The sequence below is a fragment of the Leuciscus leuciscus genome (assembly GCF_965113295.1).
Source record: "Leuciscus leuciscus genome assembly, chromosome: 14".
Classification (NCBI taxonomy): Eukaryota; Metazoa; Chordata; class Actinopteri; order Cypriniformes; family Leuciscidae; genus Leuciscus; species Leuciscus leuciscus.
In genome coordinates this window covers 7,335,907-7,360,543 of record NC_138738.1, presented here as the reverse complement: position 1 = coordinate 7,360,543, position 24,637 = coordinate 7,335,907, and the positions used below count along the sequence as shown (strand labels likewise).

Sequence of the window (24,637 nt, the reverse complement as noted above, 5' to 3'; positions counted from 1 at the left end):
GAAACCGGGAAAACAGGCATGGAAAGAGAAGGGATAGAGGTCAATGATGAAAAAAAATGGCCCTCTCCATTTGAGTGACTTCATCACGACAAGACGCACAAAGTTGGCTCCAAACCCAGCTGGGACTGATAACAACTCCCTTCAGTATTACAGAGACAATCAATAACCTAGTCTGAGCATGCATAATTATTACGGCAGGGGACTAGAAGAAACACACAAGACAAAGAAGCGTCCTCAATTACCTACAGGCAATGGAGCGGGCACCATGCAGTCAAATGATTGGTTTTCTCGGCAGCCCTGTGTATTCTACTGATCAACCAGGAACAACCAGGGGTGTCTCGGAGTCGGCACTGAATAAAAAAAGCCATGAAGGTATAGCAACACGGTCTGTATATACTGCTATAAACACTAAATGCACACTATTAGTGATTTCAAAAGTACTGAAAGACCGAATGACTAGCAAGTGACTTTTCAAACGCTGCGTTCTGTGAAAGGACTTCTTAATCAATACATTACTGACAAGATATCAATGTAAACAGTCACATCTTAAGTGAATCTCAATAGAAGTGGCAAAAATGATATGTCACAACAGATCTGACAGACACACTCACACTGTGAGAGCTAAACCTGTTGTCTGCTATGCCATTCATAATAAAAGCAATCTTCACAAGATAAAGAGAAAAACGCTCACCAGCTTTAATAAAGCCGTACCATTACATACTTGAAAAGCACTCTTTGTAACGTGATTCTTTATTTTCTAACTCACTGTTTACTTTGTTTTCTGTCATTTCTGAAGTTATGTTTACATAATTGAAAATATACTCAAAGGCTGCACTGCCATGCAAAGGCAAAAGACTGTAACGTCGTTTTTGGTCGAAAATGAGTTATTGATATTTTTGGCACATTCAAGACCTCCTTTATCATGTGGACAAGTATCTTGAGTCAATTCCGTTGTTTTTGCGAGAAAATAATGGGTTGTCTTAACAGTAACTTCCAAAAGCCCATGAGAAGCCAAGGCAGAACACCGTAACACCAGTTACCGTTCATATTGAGTTACGGTTCTCTGCCTTTGTTTAGCCGTGCGTCAATATGAAGTTACTGTACCTGTGTTCTATCAAATAATGCTACCTATCAGATTGTACTGCCCTTGTTTTACTCTCCATTAAAATTTTAATTACAGTGTAGCCTGTGTACGTTGTACAGCTGCCATCTACTTTGTACAGCTGCCATGTAACTTCTGATGTAATAAAATACAAGAAAAACCCACACACTATCTGTACTTGCAAAAATATAAAAGAAATTCGGTCCCATGAAACGTTGTATTATGTATTGTTATATTTAAAATTTTTGCAAGTACATTGTTTTTTGTTTTTAAATAAATCTCTTAGCCTTTCTATCGCACCTGTATATTACCCGCAGGAGTGCAAGGTTAATTGTTCATTGATTGCATTATTTCATTTAAAACATCAATATTTAACAACCCATATTTTTAGGTAATTACTGTAAATAATGAAATGCAGTGTTAATCGCATTTTCTTGAGAACTTGAAAACAATAATCTTTGTTTTACTTACACACACACACACACACATATGCATGCATGCATATCCACCCCTACATACTGTATACACTATACTTACATATACACATCTCAAAACACAGATTTTCTCAAAAAAGGACTGCTTCTACAATGTTGGCTCTTAATTAGAAAAGAGATGCTTCTAGATAAATTACATAAGTGATGCCATTAGAGATTAATTTAATTTCCATCCTCATAACAGAACTAAGTCACTTGAATAGAACACAAATGACATTTTAATAATGTCTGTGTTTTAAATTCATTCAATTTAATTGAACAGGTTCTGAAATTAGTCACAGAACCACAACAACATAAGTGGTTTAAAAAGCAAAGCTTGCAGTATTAGTTTGAGCAATTTAGAAGCAATTGTACAGCAAAAATAAAGACAGACAGAAAGGTAAAGAGACAGAACCAAGCTGTGTGTTTGGTTGGACTCCAACACAAACAAATGATACAGACACTTGCTAATCCAGCATGTCACTGTAGTTAATGAAGTTGTGCAGCTGTAGTGCTGAGGATGCCAGTTTTGGATCTGTAATTTACATCCCTTCAGAGTTATTTCTCCCCAACAACATCTTCCATGGAGTGAAGGATTTTTCACACATTGTTTCACGCAATTTGATTTAACATCACACCATATTAAGCCAGTAGAACAGAGACAAAATATTGACCATGAACTTGTAAAGTGTCATTTTATCTAAAAATCGCTAGGCAAAGTTATCTCTTATCGGCTTCATGACAAAGGTGCCCCCCAAAAAAGTGTCATTATCAGGGAAAATCTATTTGACCAATCCACAGCCAAATCATTATTATGCATGAAACATTTGGCCAGCAGCCATTTCACTCTGTAGCCCAAGACTGGTTGCCCACTGAAGCTAAGCAGGGCTGAGCCTGGTCAGTACCTGGATGGGAGACCTCCTGGGAAAACCAGGTTGCTGCTGGAAGAGGTGTTAGTGAGGCCAGTAGGGGGCGCTCACCCTGTGGTCTGTGTGGGTCCTAACACCCCAGTGTAGTGAAGGGGACACTATATACTATCAAAGAGCACCGTCCTTCGGATGAGATGTTAAACCAAGGTCCTGACTCTCTGTGGTCACAAAAAATCCCAGGATGTCTTTCGAAAGAGTAGGGGCCTTAGTTCACTCAAAATTTTAAATTTTGTCATCATATACAAACCCCCATGTTGTTCCAAACTTTCTTTCTTTGGTGGAACTCAAAAGGAATATATAAAAGTATATAGGTATCATAAATGTGGTGGTATGTATGTACAATATTCTAAGTCTTCAGTTTGATTCATGAACAATGGATCAGGTGATTCATAAATCAGGTGATTCAGATTCAGGAACAAATACAGACTGGTTTTGTGAACGGAATCACCTGATTCATTGAAAAGATCAGACTCAAAAGAATGATTCATTAATGAATCGGACATCGCTACTTTTCTCATGAATGTGTCGCGGAAAGCAAGGGTAGATGTCATGATTTTCATTAGATAACAACTTACATATCAGCCTAGACTTGGAATATATTTCCATCATTTTTTTTTTTTTTCAGTTTGTAACTTTTGAGGCCCAGTCCATCTCATTATTATTATTTTTATTTATTTATAAAACTGCACCCTATGATGATCAGCTCAAAATGCTGGCGAAATGGACTAAAAAAAGCATGCCAAGTCAACCATACATCACACACATCTTACCAAGCTATGGCTAATTACATCTAGGTTCCTTGAGTGCTTGCTGACTATCTGTGAGGTATGACTGAGCTGAATGCTTTGGTTTTAATAGTGAAAAAGAGAGATAGACGGATGACGCTGGAAAAGTCCAGAGGCATTACTGTGTTTGATGGGACGCAAGCGGCACCACATGCACGTCTGAAATCCAGAGCTTAAAGAGGATTTATTCCGACTTAGAGACATTCATAGAGACAAGACAGCGCCTCTAGTAACCCTCTCAAATACACACGCACAGATGTACAGGGGACGGAGATAGAAAATAAGCATTTGTATTTAGGCTATTATGACTATTTCCTCACCAGGTGAAACATGGAGTTGACGGGTGTTAGTGTTACGACTAAACTAAACTGACAAAGGTGGACTTCAACAAACAGACACGCATGCAAACGCAGCAAAGGCCCTGGGGTTTGATGTGAGAGAGTGATTAAATTGGGTTTTATGCATGTGTGAGGAACACAGGTGCTATTTTTCACCAACAGAAGGGGTGAGGAAGCCTAGATGAAAAGAATGATAAGTTTAGAGTTCAAGGATAAAGCAGGAAAATGGATTTCCACTTTTGCAGTATTATCAATAAACATGCAAGAACAGGTGCTGGTTCACACATTATGATCTATCACTTATGCCGTACGGCACACACATATGTGTGTGTGTGTGTGTGTGTGTGTGTGTGTGTGTGTGTGTGTGTGTGTGTGTGTGTGTGTGTGTGTGTGTGTGTGTGTGTGTGTGTGTGTGTGTGCGTGCATTTGCATGAACATACACAGGTAAAAGGAACGGTATTCTGTAGAGAGTAGCGCTGGCAAGCCTGTCAGGCATTCATAATGCAAAAGGCTAAAAATACATCAGAGGTTCACCCACACACACACACACACACACACACACACACACAGCATCTGGAATTCTCCTCATCCTACGATCAGAGCTAACGGAGAAAACCTGAGCTAACAACGAGCATTTTTTTGGCAGCGTACAAACTAGGGTTGTAAAGTATCAAGAATTTGCCGAGGTTCGAAATAAGAATTTTACATATTTCAGGACCTCATCCGGGTAACAATGCACTGTTATCCAACACAGTTCAAACTGCGTGACGTGAAGCGTAAAAGTTGACATTCATTAAATATGTTTTGCAAATTTACTGTTTCATTCTGTAATGTAAATGAAAGTCATTTCATTTGCACTCTATGGTGGATTTTAATTATCACCAAAGCTCAACAAGTATAAAACATCATATTTCTGTACAAACAATAAATAGAAAGCCATCAGATGACAGCTACAAAGTCAGTGTGGGGAAAATTGTATTTAATTATTAAAGATTTGTTTGCATTTTCTGTGCATTTTGAATTTAAATTCAACAAGAAATCTACATCTTAGGAAATTATTGGTCAAAAGTGACATTTATAATGTTACAAAAGATTTATATATTTTTTTTAAATCTGTTCTTTTGAACTTTCTTTTCATTAGATTAAAGAATCATAAAAAAAAAAAATGTGTTACTGTTTACAACATTGATAATAATGAGATATGTTTCTTAAAGGGATAGTTCACCCAAAAATGAAAATTCTGTCAGTAATCACTCACCCTCATGTTGTTCCAATCTTCGAAACACAAATTAATATATTTTTTATGAAATCTGAGAGCTGGATCACTCCTCCATAGGCTTCTAAGGGATCGAAACTTGCCGGCCCAGAAAAGTTAGTAAAGACATCGTTAAAATAGTCCAAGTGACTACAGTGGCTCAAGTTTATCAAGCAACGAGAATACTTTTTGTGCGCAAAAAACAACAAAAAGAACTACTTTTATTCAACTATTAATTTTCGTCTGTGTGGGCCTGAATGAATTCACGTAGTGTAACAGCGCGTCTGGGTTGTACGTCAGAACGGCGGCTCACTATTGGCCGACGCTGGTCATGTGTGTGATGCGTGTGACGTATAAGTGCTGCGCTGTTACACTACGTGAATTCGTAGTTAGTTGAATAAAGTCGTTATTTTTGTTGTTTTTTACGCACAAAAAGTATTCTCGTCGCTTGATAAACTTGTGGTTGAGCCACTGTAGTCACTTGGACTATTTACCGATGTCTTTACTAACTTTTCTGGGCCGGCAAGTTTCGATCCCATAGAAGCCTATGGAGGAGTGATCCAGCTCTCAGATTTCATAAAAAATATCTTAATTTGTTCCGAAGATGAACGAAAGTCTTACGGGTTTGGAACAACATGAGGGTGAGTGATTACTGACATAATTTTCATTTTTGGGTGAACTAATCCTTTAAGCTTCAAATCAGCATATTAGAATGATTTCTGAAGGATCATGTGACACTGAAGACGAGTTATGATGCTGAAAATTCAGCTTTAACATCACTGGAATTGAATACATTTTTTAAATATATTAAAATTTGGGGTGTAACAATATATCGTGTCACAATATATCGCAATAGAAAAATGCAACAATATATATCATGGATAGTGACCATGTTGGTATAGTGTATAGTTCATCCAAAATAAAAAGTACTGTGTGAGAGTTTTAGTGTCAGAACTATAATGTAGTGACTACTATAGTAAACTACTATATATAATGTTGAATATAATGTATAATAATGCAATGGGGGAATATTTGGGTTCTGATAATGCCAAATGTCTTATGTTACCAGTAAAAAGTGGCCTACATTATTTTAAATATATCAAGTCAGTGACAGAGTGCAAGCATATTCGTCTAAAATAATTCTGTATTTTCAGCTTCAGAATCATGAATATTTTTATTCTTGCGTCACTATTGTCCTGTGCATCAGCAGCACCAAGTCCAAGCCTAGTCATTTACACCCACAATGTAATACCAAATTTAGCATTTTAATCAACAGTACATTTTTTGTTAACCTTTTACCATATGTCTTGGACTATCGCAATAATATCGTATCGTGAGTTCAGTATCATGATATGTATCGAATCGTGACATGTGGGTATCGTTACACCCCTTATTAAAATAGAAAACAGTTACTTTAAATGGAAATAATATTTCACAGTATTGTTTTTTTTTTTTTTATTATTATTAGCATTTTTATTCAGATATACCACCTCAGCCTTGGTGAGCATATAAGATACTTTTTTCAAAGACATTAAAAAATGTTACCCGCCCCAAACTTTTAAATGGCAATGTAACTGAATATAAAATAATTCAAATATATAAATATATGAATAAACACGCACAAGCACATCATAAAAAGTCTCAATACCGGTGATACCGGTATTACTGGTGTTATCACAGGCCGAGTAACCGGTGGGAAAATTTCCCTGACCGTCACATCCCTAATTGATACTGAGGTCCCAGATGCAGATATCATACCAGAGACCAAATTTTAGTATTGATCAAATCGTAACACAATATCATTCTCCTAAACGTTCTATCACAACATCAAAACCTAGCTATTTAAACCAAATTAAACACTCAGCCAGTCCAATAAATGAGCCTGAATAACTGACTTTTGTTCAATGGCATGGCTAATTAATTAATTACCATTCAATTGCTACATAAAACCATGCTTAAACACTGTTAATCACACGACTAAATGTGTTGAGAATGAGTAAACGAGTCAGTTTGATTACTATGCTCCAGGCTTGAAACTGCTTCCCGCAACGCCCACAGCCATCAAACTTCAGCAGTAAACAACAATTCCAGTTCAGACGTCAACATCTTATGCTGTTTTGCTCCTATTCCATCATTTGTATGTGGGAAAGAAAGCAACATCAACACTGTACGTAACGCTTGTCAGCCGCCAGATGCCAAGCCGACGGAAACTGTGGCGCTCACATAAAGTGCTGACGTTGATTGGGCCGCTAATACGGGCAAAACACAAGTAAATGGGACCACCGCAGGCAGCTTAAGAATTTTTCCGGCTTGTTAATGTGTTGCATCCACTTCACTGACCATCATGGATGAGTCATTTGCAACAAATAGCTGTCTAACCAGCAGGCCACGATACCTCAAGTCACAGTGAGACATTTGCATCCTTTTCCGTTTTATAGCAGCTGGTTTCTAACCGGGCTCCCAGGAGCACATGTTGAATTGAAACAGTGCTTTACTGTCGATATGCACAAACAAATCGATACGATTCTAAGGAACTCCGCAGGGTGGACAAGTGAGAAACTAGATATTCAAGCAGTTTGTTTTCTATTTCCATGCAAGTGAGCTTCAATATATTGCTCGAAAAGCAAGTAAACATTCTTGCACAAACATACCATAGTTTCCATAAAAATGTCATGCTTAATGTAATAATTTCTACCGTAATGACACACACATATATATATATATATATATATATATATATATAGAGAGAGAGAGAGAGAGAGAGAGAGAGAGAGAGAGAGAGAGTCGTTTGTGCTTCAGACAATATGACTGATACCCCAAATAATGTGCTTTTGTTTTAAGCAATTTTTCTTATATGATATTCACCTTGTAGATGATAAAACTAAGAAAATCCAACAGACTTACATTGGAGGAGGAGCCTGTATCATATTTAGAATCACCAGAATATCAATTTTGAGTTCTTTTTTGACGGCAGAAGTGGCAAATACCAAGCTATCACAGTTTTACTGTACTGGGAGCAGCAGCAACAACAGCAGCAGCACTACGACATTTTGGTTACTATTTACTATGGTTAGCAAATAATAAAAATGTTCTACTTCTATACAAAAAAATATTGTCAACAACCGCAGCTGTCATGGCTATTTCTATTTCGGGAACACTTAAGACACGATGTGTGTGTGTGTACGCGTTTAATACACATCATGCTGAACTTTGCCTTTAGCATGGGAATGAATGAGAGCGATGAGGAGCAGAAAAAAGAAGAGCGTGCTCAAAAGAGTCAAATCTGCACTCAAAGAGATGCGATCATAAGTGAGGTGAGGTACAGTAGAGCTTTGGCAAATGTCAGTGTGGAAGACTGAAACACTTCAAACATAGGTTTATGCCTGACTGCTATTCCAACATTAATAGGAGGTAAGAGAAGGGCAAAAACGTCGTAAAAGTTCAACTTTCTAAACAGTACTTTTTTTTTGCCCTACCTCCTGCTGAAATCGAAATGCGTGTCTCTTAATACGAGCTGTGTTATAGTGAAAGAAACACCTAAAAATACCTGCTAAAAAAACTAGTGTACAGAGGTGATTATTTTCTTGTTGACAGACAATAGCGTTCTGTCGGTTCACACAGTTGTGCCACAACAAAGCCAAAACTCTAATGTTTTACATTTTCTACAGAATTTGCTCTGCCATCTCATTGTCTCATGGGTTTATGTAACTGAAAACACCCACAAAACACACACATCCAGAAACAGGCCAAGCCAGTTTTCCTTAGCAGGTCACATACATTCATGCACAAAGGTATGCAAAGCCAGTTGGCCATGTAACATAACAAGCTATTCTCATTATCTTACACTAAGAAATGTCTCAGTGAGCATTCATAGTCAACCTATATACATATCTTACATATATCTATATCTATTCAAATATTCTTTTGCATCCTGCAAACAGCTTTAAAAAAAAGTATGTGAAACATGCATTATGGAAAGTTTTCAAAGTGTGACCTATTGCAGTGGTTCTCAACTTCCATGTGGACCACAGGATGACTTAAAATTATTTAAAAATATATTTTAATATTATTAATAAAATCTAACTGTGAAAAAAAAAGTCCCTCTCAATAACTTTATTTTAATTGAAGAAAATACAGAATATTCTGCAATCAGAATTGTTTAACTGTATACATACTAAATATAGTCTGAAATAGTATGAGTAGTGTGGTACTGTGCTTTTCCAAACACAGAGAGAATATATGTTTGTGAAAGAGCCACACAAGAAACTGGTGCATTTAAAGCTATTTATATGCATATTCACAAACACACACTAGGGAACTCTGGGTAGTGCAGATTATTCTGTTTTATTAGTATTTAAGTGTATAAGTAAATACTATATCACATATACCGACATGAATGCTGATATGAAATGCAACATTTATTTTGCATCACATAATCAAGGTTCCTATTAATATCCAGCCATATATACATGCACAAACAATTTGGTATCACTCCACACACACACACACACACACACACACACACACACTCATTATGAGTATCATGAAAAGAGACTCACATCTTTTCAGCACCACTGGCCTCTGACTCACCCGAAGGGGACGTAACCCATAGCAACACCCACAATGTGGAGACCGCTTGACTCTGAGAAGGATGTGCTGAGCTTTTCATATGATAACACACATGCATACATGAGAGGGGTTTAGAAATCCTGTATATCTAAAATAAAAGCAGTGACGTTTCGAATCACTTTGAAAGAAATGCAGAGAGAGAGAGAGTGAGAGAGAGAGCTCCTGGAGCAGAAAGCTCGGATGCCTCTGTGGTCTGCCACTTTAAATCAGATGGCAGCGTCTGATGGCTCAATGTGAATGCTGCCCAATAATAGAAACAGTTTGGCGAGAAATACAGAGGAAAGAGGGCAACGTAGAGATAGAGCGGGGAAACGAGGGAATAGCAAGGACAAGCCAGACCTCCGTCTGAAAGCCACTGGCCTCAGGGTCTATCATTCTCTCTTCTGCTCTCTTTCTGGTTTAGAGAGTTGAAAGGTGCAGCAAAACGCTATATTCTCCCACCCAAAGAATGAAGTAAGCTGCCGGGGGCCTGTTTAGATCAAATGTGATTTTTAAAAGCTGCTTTGAGTCAAAGTATGGCTAAATTTTGTTGCAGCCCCTTAATAACTGTGGAGAGTCAAATGAAGTAAAAGAGGCCGGCTCTAATGCAATACGAAGAAACCTGAAACAACAATCGGATATGTGAATCAATCACAATGAGATCTGAAACTTGGGACTCTGGTCTCACATCACCTGGTGCTCAGGTCTAATCTAATCACATCAAGCCACCAAGAGAAACTCCATCATTTCCATCAGTTAGATTGCCACCACAACATTTTAAGAGACATTCAAGCAGTTTGTCTTGGTTTAGTATACATTATGTTGGCATACTGGTCCATCAAACAACAGGTTTAAGAGGAGGAGGAGGACATGGATATAATTCATGTGGACATACAATACAATGCAGTGGGTCCAAAAAGCATTTGGATGCTTAATGGCATCGCCATGGCATTAGATACAAAATTTCAAACCAAGTAGCATCCGTCTACATTGTGAACCATATTTATTATCTATAATAATCTTCTTTTTTTTATAAATCCCCCTGGGTTTAAAACATTATCTAATGCAATGACATTTATACATTTTCAAAGTGTGACGTAGATGTCCAAATGCTTCTCTTAGGTCAATATGTGTACATATGCAGTTAAAAATGGCATTTACATCCTCAGATATAAAGGAAGTAGAGATCTCTTCAACATGCCACCCATTTTTAAACATATGCTGACAAAAACAGATTAACCCTTCACGCTTTGTCATGCTTGTGTTTTCATTTGAAAGGTTATGTTTAAAGCTGCAGTCCGTAGTTTTTCCTCTTTGTCGCCATCTCTGTTCGAAATCTGCAATTGCAGTTATTCGAGGAATTATCAACTTTACGTGGGTTGTGCCTCGGCACGGCAAAGCGCGGATGAATCCAATGTTTTGAGGAGAATGTGTGGCTGTCAGTCGCCGCGCCGGTGTGGATACTGGCATTCGCAATCACAGATTCTACTTTTTGGAAGAATGACCAACATAAGAATATTCACCGGAAAATGTAATCTGAACAAGTAACTTCCACTTTTGTCCTGACCAACTAAGGGGAAAAAAGCATTGCAGTAAATCGCGCTGATTAAATCTTAACGATCGCTTATCATATCACGTCAAACCATGCAAATTATACTTTGTTCTCAAATTGTCAATGTTAACAACATCAGCATTGCGTGACTTCCCTTCCGATATTATCCTTATTTTCGCATGAGCCGGTTGCAGTCTCTTTTTTTCTGCAGCCAGTCCGAAGTCTTTCACATTTTACAACGGGTGAATCTACAGTTGTCACTGGTGATTGCCGTTTGAACCTTTCTGGATCCACCATCAAATTGATAAGTTTAATTATATCTTAATCTTATTATATATAAGTGCTGTGAGAAAAGGCTATAAATCCCCACCCCCAACATCCTCACACGCAATATAGCCTACTAGCCGAGACACCTTCTTTATGTGTACAGACGTGACGTAATGATGCAAAGACATGCTCAAATTTCCCGCAGAAATCCACCAGTACCGCTGGAATTAAAAACATTATTACAAGTTTACCGTTTTGAAAAGCTAAGGCAAGCAGATAGTTTTGAACACTGGGTGGTAATGTATTTGCTCAAAAATGTATTTTGGATAATTTCTTACCCAAAAAAGTTACGGACTGCAGCTTTAATGATGCGATTCCCTTTATGAGGATCTTAAACCATCATTAACAAGTGTTAATTGCCAAATACGCATGGACGTTTTTATACGTTTATACGTTTTATAAATATTTTTAGCTACAAATGGCTCCATCGCTGATGGGCAACATTCAGGGTCGAAATCTTATTAAAGTTCACATTTGCATCATCACCGTTTGCAAAAAATCTGGTAGTGTATATTATGGAAATACTTAGAGTAAGGTAGCAAAAAAACACTTACCCTGAACGTTAGTATTGAATGTTAGTAACTCATCACGAGTCGTTTGTGCTTCAGACAATGACTGATACCCCAAATCATGTTCTTTTGTTTTAAGCAATTTTTCTTATATGATATTCACCTTGTAGATGATAAAACTAAGAAAATCCCACAGACTTACATTGGAGGAGGAGCCTGAGTCATATTTATTGACCAGAATATCGATACTGACTGCTTTGACAGCAGAAGTGGCAAAAGCTATCACAGTTTTACTGTACTGGGAGCAGCAGCAACAACAGCAGCACTACGACATTTTGGTTACTATTTACTATGGTTAGCAAATAATAAAAATGTTCTTCTTATATACAAAAAAATATTGTCAACAACCACAGCTGTCATGGCTATTTCAATATTGAATATTTCAATATTTGGGTGTACTACACCTATAAACATCTGGTGAAAGTTTAAAACGCACCTCCAGCAGAGGGAAGTGAAGGTTTATTCAGTCTGGTATTCAGTATTCAGTGAGGTTTCTATGGAAAAGATTGTTTAAAAAAATGAAGTGTGTGATTAGCAACAAATGCTTGTGTCATTGCTCATGCCTCGTCAGACCGGTTTAAAGTGAATGACGGACAGCAGACATACTTGAGGAGTGTGTGAAACAAACAGCAACTCTGAAACTCGGAGTGTAAAACTTTCCTGTCCTGTCTGAATTCCAGAAATCAATTTTGGTCCTTACAAAGAGGCAACAAATTAAACTTGAAGAACCTTTTATAATTAGTCTGGTTTCAGATTCATCTGACTCCGATCTATAGCACATTTCTTTGGGGGAGTTTACATAAGATGTGTTCTTGCATACAAAAACAGCACAATGGAATGAAACACTACAAAAATGTGGACTATTATTAACTTCACACGCTCCTTTTAAATGGAATGCTCATAGCGGGATACTCAAAAATCATGAAACACGATGATACTAGCGTCACCTAAAGGAACATTAACATTAGTTTCAAAAACTGCATATTATTTGCAGGTTCATAACATTAGAAGCCAAAAAAAGTGCACGAGCATCTAAGGAACATCCATTAATGGTTTATGGATGGCATAACCCTGTCATCCACAAACTAAATTAAATATTAAGATCCATATAAAACAACAATGTGATGCATCGTTAATCACACATGAGGGCAATTTCTGCTGAGCTCCATAATTGTTTGGGACGACATTAAGGACGTTTTGATTGAATGTGCACCGATGGTGTAGAACTCTGGTGCAATCAGCCGTGTCTACGAGGAAACAGGGTCTCTGAAAACACACACACACACACACACAAACTCCTACACAAACCCTGTTAGCCACAGAGAACAAGTCCAGATACTCGACAGCACATGATGCAACATTCAACAACATCAATTTTTCAGTGGAAAAGGAAAAAAATATTTCTGCCTAAGCTGCATACTAATCAACTTAAACAGTATTTTTCTTTCTTTCTAATAGTGAAATCTTTATACATCCATTTACCAATCCAAAACAAAGCTTAAATGCTCAAATGCTCAAATGCTTAAAGCCCACTTCCAAGTCAATATGCCTCAAGTACACTTTCATTTTATCACCCATCAGGTAAAAATCATATGCCCAATTGCTTAGAAAACTAAAAGCACACAGTCTCTCATCAGCAAACACCATTTCATTATTATTAATAATATTATTATTATTTAACTAGTATAAGTCAGAAGCACAAATGAAGTAAGATGAGTTACATGGTAAAATTAAACTCTTAGGGTAAGTAGTAAGTACAAAAAAATTTTACTAATTAATGAAAAGTTGATCAAAAAAAATTAATGAATGAACAAATAAATAGACAAATAAATAAATAAATAATCCAGGTATAGACCCTTTTCACAGTTTCGGGTTTATCAGAAGCGGAAGTCGTCATAGTTGGGTAAAATTCCATCGTGGTGAATGAGAGAATACATTAAATATATTTTTTGCGTTCCCATTTGCTTAAACAGCAAAAAAAAAATAACTTTCAAAAAGAGGAAAAAAATTGAGAGAGATTGATAACGGCAGTCAGAAGAGAGAAAGCTGTGAACTTTACCGTCACTCCGATAGCCACCGTATTAGAAACACTCACAGCAGTGTTAACTAGTTTTTTGTTTTTTTTGATGCAAAGGTAATATAATACTAATAGTGTTATAAATATACATATTTAAAAAAATATATATATATATAAAACATTGCAAGATTTATGATGCTGATGACCTTTAAAACACGCCATCACGGTCTGTGAAAAGGGTCTTAAGCAGATTAAAGAAGAGTACAGAGATATATGATGCCATCTGTTCACAGCATAAATGTTAAGAAGTCAAGTCCTTGGTTATAGATCAATCTGTAGCTATAATTATTTGTTTACCTTTGTTGAAAATAGAAAATTACATTACATGGTATCCCTGAGGGTCCCATCAGTCTGTGTCGCACTTATCCTACCACTTAGTCTATCCATCCTACACTGGCATGCCATTTTTGACCCATGTATGTCCAGCTCTTAATATTTATGACCTGCTACCCTTCCACGTCAGCCCTGTTATCAGTCTCTGTCATGTTTAGGGACACAGCCGCTCTGGATTACTGCAAGCAAGCAGAAAGCAATGTCCCCATGAGGACGTCTGCGAGGGGGGTTACATAATACTCCGTAATCCCCATATACTGCGTACGTGTATGTGTGTGCTAGAGAAAGAGTGAAAAGAGTGTGTTTGACAGCGACACAGAGAAAAAGCGTATGTCAGGGGGTCATAAAACTCTTCATACCTGACAAAGTGTCTCCTTGCCCCACAGTAAGGCCACTAGCATCATTTTAATGTTAAAATACTTTCTATTATCACTGTGTAGAGTGCAGAGATACCATTGAGTACTACAATATTCATAGGTTTATACCCAACAAGCAAAAAAAAAAATTCCCAACATTGCATTTTGGTTACATCATAGTGTAAAATGGTGTAGAAAACAAACCTATGCTCAAGATGCTGTTTACTAATTATGAATCCAAAAAAATCAAGAACAAACTGACAATTTAACGTTTTATTACCCAAATTAAACATTAGGGAAACAGGTTTTCTTTCAATAGCCTCAAAACGTCCATGTTATAACATTTCGCAAACATTATGAAAATACATATTTATTATGACATCTAATCGCAATAATGAAGAAGGGTAATAATATCACAAACAACTGACCAAAAAAACAGTTGTGCTAGCTGGATCTGTGGCACATTGCTCAATTTGTTTGTCAACTAATCAGGCAAGTTTACAGCAGGAATACTTTTTGTTTTTCCTGAAAAATAGCAGACACAGAGAGGGCTGGAAGGAAGGCGCGTTTGAGAAACAATTATTTTTGCAATTTTAATTGGTGCCACACTTTAATATCAAATCACACTCATAAGCACATTCATTTTGTTGCTGTGATTAATCTTAGCATGTGTGGTTTGACACTGGCTCTCCCGAATGCTATCCGAGTATGCATTCATTTTACAATACATTGTGGGTAGACAGATAACATATCATCCTTACCTCCATTATGTCATTATTATTTACATACATAGACGTCAGCACAGACTTGCCCTTGCCAGCATGACCAACTGTTCAGACAGCCAACTGTTGTTCAGCTCTTGTAGTGTGCATGCAGCAGGGCTCTGTGGGAAAGAAATGTTACGCCAACAGGACCGAGCTGGCATTGTGCCTGTTCCTGTGTTAACCACAACAAGCAACAAACTGATTCTAGGGTTTGATCTTAATCAGTTTTTGGTATTTGTGGAGATGTCCAAAGGCTACCTAGCCTGACTACGTCAGACTTCGTACTTCCGCTCAATTTCAGTTCGCTTCAGTCTGAGATAGCGACCCATCTCCCAGTTTTCCTCCGGCCTCAAAACAGCCAGCCAATCAACGAACAGAGGGCGGGCTGAGAGCCGTGACGTAGACGCTGATTGTACCGTGGATGTGTAGATTTACTTCACATAATCTGCAAAAGTCGTTCACAGCCATGTTCACTCCGGTATTTCGCTCGATGGTTTTGTTTTCGCATCATACATGTGTTTACAGTGGAAGTTCGATGCGGCTGAGCCAGCGCATAACACACGTCATAACCAAACGTTATGTGATTGGTTTACGGGTAACCAATGATTTTAAACTTCAGACAAGCCCCCCCAGCTAGCAGCAGTATACTGTTAGTTGTTTGCCTTAAATGAATGAAACGTTAAAGCTGTCTAAAATTAACACATTAACAGGCAGCTCTAATTTTTTTTATGATATGGTTATGGGTAAACAACAGAAATACCAAATAAATGCTTTCTGTATGTGGTTCATGTCTAGTCTATAGCAGATGCCATGTCCAGCCTTTCGTTTAGGGATTAGAGCAAAACAAATAAACTAAACACTTAGTCCACTCTTCCCCTATCGATTACTCAATCATGCCTCACTTCCCTCATTAGAGCTTCCTTTTACCTCTCAGTCACTCCATTTGCCTTCTCAAGGGTGCGTGTCACATTTCTTAAATGCATTTTCCCAGCAAGCTTTGTTTTAGCATGTCTTCCTTTCTTTTCTTTTCTTTCTCATGATTATGTTGCGTGTGGCCCAACAATGGTAGACGTGAGGACTGTCAGAAATCTCTCAGATTTCATTTAAAATATCTTTTTGTGTGTTTCAAAGATGAACAAAGTCGTAAGGGTTTGCAACAACATTAGGGTGAGTAAATGATGACATGTTTTTTTTTCCTTTTTGGGTGAAATAACCCTTTAATTTAAATAAAGCTGAAATAAAATTAAAAATAATTTTTTGATGAAAAACTTAAACATAAAATCTTGATTAAAAAATGTGAACTAAGATAAATAAAATAAGGTGAAGTACTAAATAAGTAAAACTAAAATAAAACTAAATTAAAGCTAAACAGAAATATTTAAAACTAATAAAAATGACAAAAGCATATAAATGACAAAATTGTAAACTAAAATGAGTTTAATGAAGAAGAAAAAATTATATATATATATATATTTTTTTTATTAGCTTACACTCTCTGGGACAGTACCCTTCTTCTGTATATTAATATATATATATATATATATATATATATATATATATATATATATATATATATATATATATATATATATATATATATGTATATTAAAATAACATTGAGGAGCACTAAATTGAGTTAGCTGAATGTCCAAGCTGCTCTTTATACAATGAATGTGAATGGTGAGCACATTCAATATATGGGAAAAAAGCAGCTTAGATATTCTTCCTGTGTGTTCAACAACACAATAAATAAATGAACGGCAATAGCATTTGCCAAAGTCTCTTATTTTACCTTTATACTCTAGATTTTCCCGGTTATTATTGACTTACGGGTTCCAGAAAACAAAGAGAGAGCGAGAAAAAAATAGAGTCTATTGGTTTGTGGAGAACACCCCTTGATACACTCAACATCTCCTCCCACATTCATTGATCTTGTTCTACAGCATATCTGCCTTTTGTTACATGGCCACACCCCCTTAATAAACATCTATATAAATAACACCCCTACATACTGGAAACCACACCCACCATAAATCACTCTCTTCCATGAGACATAAGCTCCTCCTACAAATCTGCTGTCTTAACGTAGCCAGATATGAAATCCAGTGACGCCGTCAGCACATATGGCATCCGAAGAACACACACATGAAACATTTGCCCAGATTCATCCCTTGTATATTGGGCACAATCCATCAGTTTTATCCAGGCTAATGCTGGTAATTAACGACAGGACAAAAAGGCCACCACATGTGCCATTTGGAGGTGATACAGTATAATCCTTTGCACCATAAACACAGCTGGTGATGCTGTTTTATGAGCAAGGGGTTAGCGTGCAGTCGCGCAGATCTGCTCACAAGCACCAGAATCTTAATACCCTAAAAGGATGCAACACAGAACAGAGACAGACTGACATTTTACTCTATATATTATGTATTGATAATTTGATACACCCAAAAAGCAGATATGTATAATTTATGTGATTTAATATGTTGAGTGTTTACTGCAATCCACATTAGTGTTGCTCAGTTTACCGATACTGTAATATGGCAGTACAAACCAAAACTTAAGCTCGATTGCTGAAATGCATTATAAACTGCATGAAAGTGAATATTATTTAAAGTAACATTTTATAATAATAATTAATAATGATCATTTCTTTATGTAAAGAGTACAGAACAGCCACAGCAATCTAAGTAAATTAACAACAAGCATCCAGGTATATTAATAAACTTACTGCACACAATCTATTGGTTTTCTGCATCTGCGACAGCTCACTAAATATGTAAATATAATCAGCAGGCACCACTAGGAACTTCACTGTAGACAAGTCAAATCCGTTTTCAGTTTGTATTATCAGGAATATTTCACAAACAGGCAAGCATGGTGCAAGTTCTGACTGCAGCTCGGGTGAATTTCCATGCAAGGACGACTTCATCGGCGATGAATGAATTCGGTTTTCAATCAGGCCTTTGACAGGCTACTGTACTTGACAGTTCATTTGGTTGACGTGCACCTGCCAACAAGACGGGATTAGCATCTTCAAAGGACAGCAACAGGAAGTTACGAGTGGAGAGGGTGAATGGATGGGGAACGAAGAGAAGCGGTTGAAAAGGAAGAGAGGAGAGAAACGCTAATAAAGAAGAGTGGATGTGCGTTGCGGTATGTGTGCTGAATTCTTGAGTCCTAATTGTTAGGTTTTTGCTTTGCCGCAGGAACGCATACTCCACGTTGACGAACTCTCGATGCTCCTAGTTACACCAAGACTGTTGATTGCAGAAGTCTGCCGGTAGTTAAATTAAGCTAATTAGTGCATTCGTGACATGTGCAGACTTTTTCCCATTGCTTGAAAACAATACCACAAGGTCCTTCCCTTCCATCACATACCGAGGCTGCAATGATAATTAGAGGTTGCAGAGGCATTCAGTACAAGGGGGACACACAGCGTCCCTCTATTCCACAGTGGTTTATCTCCACGCTGCGATGCTTACATAGACACAATACCCTGTAAGTAAATAAGCTGGAATGGTGCCTATACATTGTTCATTAGCATGAAATATAGCGTGGCTGCAGACAGCGCAAAGGATACATGATGGCTAACACCTTTTAAGTAAGTGCTGATTCACAATTTTGATATGCAATGGATCGTTTATCAAAATAAATTAGCGTGCTGGGGAATATTTAATAAAACCTTTAACTAAAGCTTCAATAAGCTCATTTAAGTCAAAATAACACTATGCCCTGGTGTGCTATCCATTTAAAACAGTCAATCGGTGTTATTGCTCTTATTCTAGAGTCAGAGCTGCAAGGCCTCCATCAATTTAACATGACTTTATATGCCTGTAAGGCCCTTAGGAGGTTATATTCCATGCAAGGAATGACTTAATTTGGCCCAGATGAAAGGTTGAATTAACCTTTCATATGTTCTAATCAAAGGTTCGCTGTTTGGACAAAGCAATGCAGTTTCTCATTATATGAACAGTGGAATTGCAGGCTCTGGGTGATTTCCATTTCAAAGAGCTAAAACTGTTGCTGCAATTACAATACTTCACTCCTAGAGAGATGAAACTATAACACAATTCAGAAGCACTATGTATCAGAATTGCTGTGAATTCCCACATCGATGCAAGCTCTGAAAAACAACTACGATGGCGTGCAGCCCACCTAAAGTAGAGGCGTGAGGTTTGAGCACTGTCGATGACATGCTGCGTTCAAGCTCTCCTGGGAATTTTCTATTTACGGTTCAGAAATCGAGATTATACAATACAATACGATGTGTTTATTTAAGTGATTTTAGTCTAATAAAATGGACCTGCTGGGGACAATTTCATTTTTCTCTCTCTTTCACTTCCCGACAAAGACAAAAGGAATTATAGTGCTCATGCAACATAATGAAGGGCAAAAGAAACGCATTAGATCTGCAATCAATGCTTTATTTGTGCATTTATCATTCTCAAGCTGCAACAAAGAATGATTGGAAATGTAGTCTAGTCAAACACATCTGTCTTCTCATAAATCCGCTAAATAAGTAGTATTTTCTGGCGAGCTTTATTGCTACTCTTAATTAACAGTACACAAAAAAAAAATGGATACAAATGCATCACAACTTCTGATTAAAATTTTGTTTCTGTCGAGTTACAAATTGATGGTGGCATTAATGTGCACTTAACTCATAAATACAATCATTCCAGCATGATTTGAGCACAGCAGTAACCATTTCTGATTTGAATGAAATAAACAACAATTTTCAGTTTTTCAAGTAAATCATTTTCCTCTGAAGTGACGTAAAGTACATCAAGTTTAAGGTCAAATTGCCTTATCTAAGGCTAATGTTAATGCTAATCTGCAACCGGTTGTTAATTACCACAGAAAACCCTTTCAACTCATTTGTCAGTTTGCAAAAAAGCAGTAAAACAATGGATATGATGCAAGGCATTGTGGGATAAATGTTAAAATATACACAGTTTAGAAAGTATAGCCACGTGAAGTTTTAACATGAGACTTGAAGAGTTAAAAGACTAAATCAAAAAAATTTAATAAAAATCTGTGCATTTTAAAATCCAGCATTTTTACTCATGTCATCTTTAATATGATGCTCGCAGTGACGCCAGAAATGCACTGTTTACATAAAGTAAAAATCCACTCGCAGGAATTGTGTCAGTTTAGCCAGAAGCTAATCCACCTAGAACTAAAAGGACAATTTATAAAACTTTACAGTGCAAATAAAACCCATTTCTGTTTTGAAGAATGAATAAAGACTTGCCATTTAACCATTTATCCAGAATGTCTAGACTTCCATTAAGTGCTTTACTGTAAATGCATTTTTTTCCCCCAAAAAAATGCCTGTGCACTGTGGTAATCAATACATGCAGGCAATGAAGCTCATCTTGCTTTAGCCATCAACGAAAGCTTGAGGGATGAAGTCATAGATGCATTTTAATGCACACAACTGATCTGCTGGACCTGCTGCGTAAAAAAAAAACGACTGCAACTTTGTTCAGATGTGGACTGAGAAATACTACATCCCAATACGACAAAAGAAATAACCATAGCAATTCTCCAATTACACACAAAAAATACCCTTGCTAGACTACAGGAAAGCAAAGGTAGTCCGAGGTGGACATGAAGCAGCTGGCGGAGGGAGAACTGCTGTTTTTGTGCCTGTGGCAAAGACTGCGGCATCATTTCCTGCTATCAGCTGATCCTCGGTGTGTATAGGCATTTCACTCACTCCATCTATTATTCACATGCTTTGAATCCCATATGAGGCCTGGACATGGAAGACCGACATGCACATAAACACACAAAAGCGGCCTACGTACTTCTGTGCTCACACACCGCAACAGAGGATACAGTACGATTCTTTTTTAGGTACTTTTTTTTTTTCATGAGCATTTCAAATGAGATTCTCTTTGTGCAGCTGGAATCAAGAGCTAGAAAAAAGCAGTAACAACTGCATTAAGCAAAAACACACTTGAACACACACAAACCCATTAGGGTCGGGAACTAAGAACCACTTAGGCCTACACATATAAAATAATAATGCATTGTTCAGCAGGATGGCCTCATTTACAAACAAAAGACATCTATGTGCTAATGAACTGAATGATAGACACAATTTAGTCTCATAAGTAATTGGTTTGAATCAATCAAAAAACTCATTTGCTAACTAGAACTTATTGCTTTTTGGGGGGGGAAATAGCTGTTATGAGCAAGAATCATGAGCACAAATACTCACAATTCTGTCTCAAACTCGTGAATTACTACATAGTTCTGACTGACATCAAACTCTGAATGGTGCAGGCTGATGGGTCTTTAACTTATTGGTAGCAATCATGTCATAATCACAGCTGATTGGTTGCTGTTGCATCAGCGGCCAATGAGCTTGCTGCTCAAACATTCAAATACTTGGCATTGTTTGCTGTTACAATCTGCAATGCACTTTCATAACCCCTTTCCCCAGCTCCACCTGTATAGATCTGCTACGGGGTTAATTCATGTATGTTATCTGTACTTGAAAAAGTAGTCTCTGTACTTGCTCTGCAGCAGCGTACCAGATCTATTCCGCCAAGACCAAATGCATTAACATTGCCATATCCATTACCATGCCAATCCCAATAACCATACCAATCTCCCGAGAGTTGTCATGACAGAATTAACTTAATTTAGACTAATCTAACAATTCACTCACTCATAAGATAATGAATTTGTTAAAAAATACTCACAAATCAGCCTCAAACACATGAGTTATTGACTTAAATCTTCCAACAACTCATTCACTTATCTTAACAGTGTGAAACTAATAACTCTAATGAGCTAATGAATTGGTCCAAAACTCACAAATCAGTTTCAAATGAATGAGTTACTGGTTTGAAATGAATCAGTCCTAAAACTACCAAATAATTCTTGAACTCAATAGTTAGCACTTTGAATCAGTCAGTAACTCTAATGAGCTAATGAATTGGTTAAAAAGAATTAGTCTCAAACTCATCCGTTTCTTATCAGAGTGAAGTAGGGAACAAGAATCAATCAATTCCTTGCAATTATCACACCCCTAAAAAACCCTCACATGCACTCACCGTAACCACGGAAGACGGGATAAACTTGTTTATGTCCTAAAGGCCACAGGGCCTCAGCTGCCACTGATGTGGATGCTCTAAGAATCCCAGATACTTCTCATTTATTCAACAATCAACCATCCAGTTAATGCTATGCTTCTGTACCCTCTCCTTCTCTCCATGGCAACAACTCTCACATCTACATGCTAATAACATCCTCCTATCTCCATAACAACTCTGACATATTGTGCCTTTCCCCTCCTGCTGCTAAGAATACACTCATTCGACCCATCAATAATGCTAAGATATTCTGTGTCCATGGTAACAACGTTGTCCTCCCTTTTTTCATCATGCCCTCATATACCAGTAAGGTACACACAGGCCTGTCCTATATAAAGGTGATCCCCCTTGCTTTGATCAATACACACTCCAACAGTGAAATGACACTCATGCATTTATAAGATGTGTGTGGAGTGTTTACAACCCACCAACCCTAAGGCAAACGCTGTGCCTCCGAAACTTTAAGTGTAGCACATGTCAGAGCCAGGGCATGTGGTGCAACCACTATGGGGGAAAGAACAAAGACTCTTCTGGATGCTGTTCGGCAAAGTACTTGTCCATCGGCTGAGTGTTCCATGATGTAGAAATTACAAAGTCAGTCTTAAAGGAACAGTTCAACCTTGAGGTGCCAGACATGCATGATTTCTTTCTTCCATGAAAAAATACAAAAATATGTTTTACAGAATGTTCACACTATTTTGGTGGTGGACAGGGGAATGGAATGACATAGCATGATATATAAGCTAGACATTTTTTTAAATGGTACTCCGCATTCACCCAAAAAGGAAAATTATTAAATTCATTTGCCATCATGCCATTCCAAACCTGTATGACTAACTTTCTTCTGTGGAAGTCAAAAAATATTTGAAAGAACACTGACTTTCATTCTATATGAAAAAAAAAAAAAAGAACAAAAAAAGATCTTTTTGCAATTTTCAAAAGATCTTATGTTGGGGTTCCACAGAAGAAGTGATAGAGTCATTCAGATTTTAATTGACATGAGTATGAGTTAATAAATACATAATTTTCTGTAAAAGTTTACAATAAGGCTCTAGTAGTTCACATTAGTTAATATATGTTTGTTTTAGTTATTAAAAATACAAACGTTCATTGTTATTTCATATTAGCTCAGGTTAATTAAATCATATTAACAAGTAAAACTTTTGCTTTTAATAATGGATTAGAGATTGTTCAACATAAAATGAATGAAAACACTTTAGGGTCCAATTTTCACTATTAACTAGTTGCTTATTAGCATGCATATTACTAGGATATTGGTTGTTTATTAGTACTTATAAAACACATATTAGTGCCTTATTCTGCATGACAATATCCTACATCCCTTAATCCTACCCAATACCTAAAATTAACTAACTTATTAACTATTAATAAGCAGTAATTAGGAATTTATTGAGGCAATAATGGCTAGCTAATAGTGAGAATTTGACCTTAAACTAAAGTGTGACCAAATTAATTATTTTGGTTAGTTGTATGTAAACAAGTGTTAACAAATGGAACTTTATTGTAAAGTTTTACCCAAATTTTCAAAAGCTGGCAAAGCTCGGTTCACGCTACCTGCGCATGTCACTGCACGGTTATCGCTATAGCCCCAGTCCCCATCCACTTAATTGTATGGATTGAATCGAGAAAAGCGTGAACATTCTGCATACATAAAAATAAATCAATAAACAAACTAAGTAATCACCTTTCGTGTTCCACAAAAGAAAGAAAATCTTTTGCGTCTGCAAATGATGGTGTTTACAAATTTTAAACATTTATTTTTTGGATGAAGTGTCCCTTTAAATGTAAAGATTGACGACAAGGTTGCGCTGCGAGCCACAACTCCCCTGGCAACAGTTATTGTTTGGCAACATTGACTTTCAACAACAACAGCAAAAACAAGTTCTCTCAGTTTACCTGGTTTGACAGTCTTAATTCGAATTGGCTCCCGAAAGTGGCGCATCACCGCGTGCGTGTCTCGGTTCGTCAGCCCACTGACAGGTGTCCCGTTCACTTCCAATAACACATCCCCGTAGTACGGTAGTCTCCCGACG

At 37.2% G+C, this 24,637-nt stretch overlaps 1 protein-coding gene across 4 annotated transcripts in view; it reads right to left on the bottom strand.

Moving 5' to 3' along the window:
• The window catches only part of magi3b (membrane associated guanylate kinase, WW and PDZ domain containing 3b), a 133,083-nt gene that overhangs the window by 107,534 nt on the left and 912 nt on the right, over positions 1-24,637 (bottom strand). For 3 of the 4 annotated variants that reach the window (XM_082189595.1, XM_082189594.1, XM_082189597.1), the window contains one exon: positions 24,501-24,637. This exon is cut by the window's right edge. In XM_082189595.1, the coding sequence (XP_082045721.1) occupies positions 24,501-24,637 (137 nt within the window). The remainder of the gene's footprint in view (positions 1-24,500) is intronic. The other variant, XM_082189596.1, reaches the window with a different exon arrangement.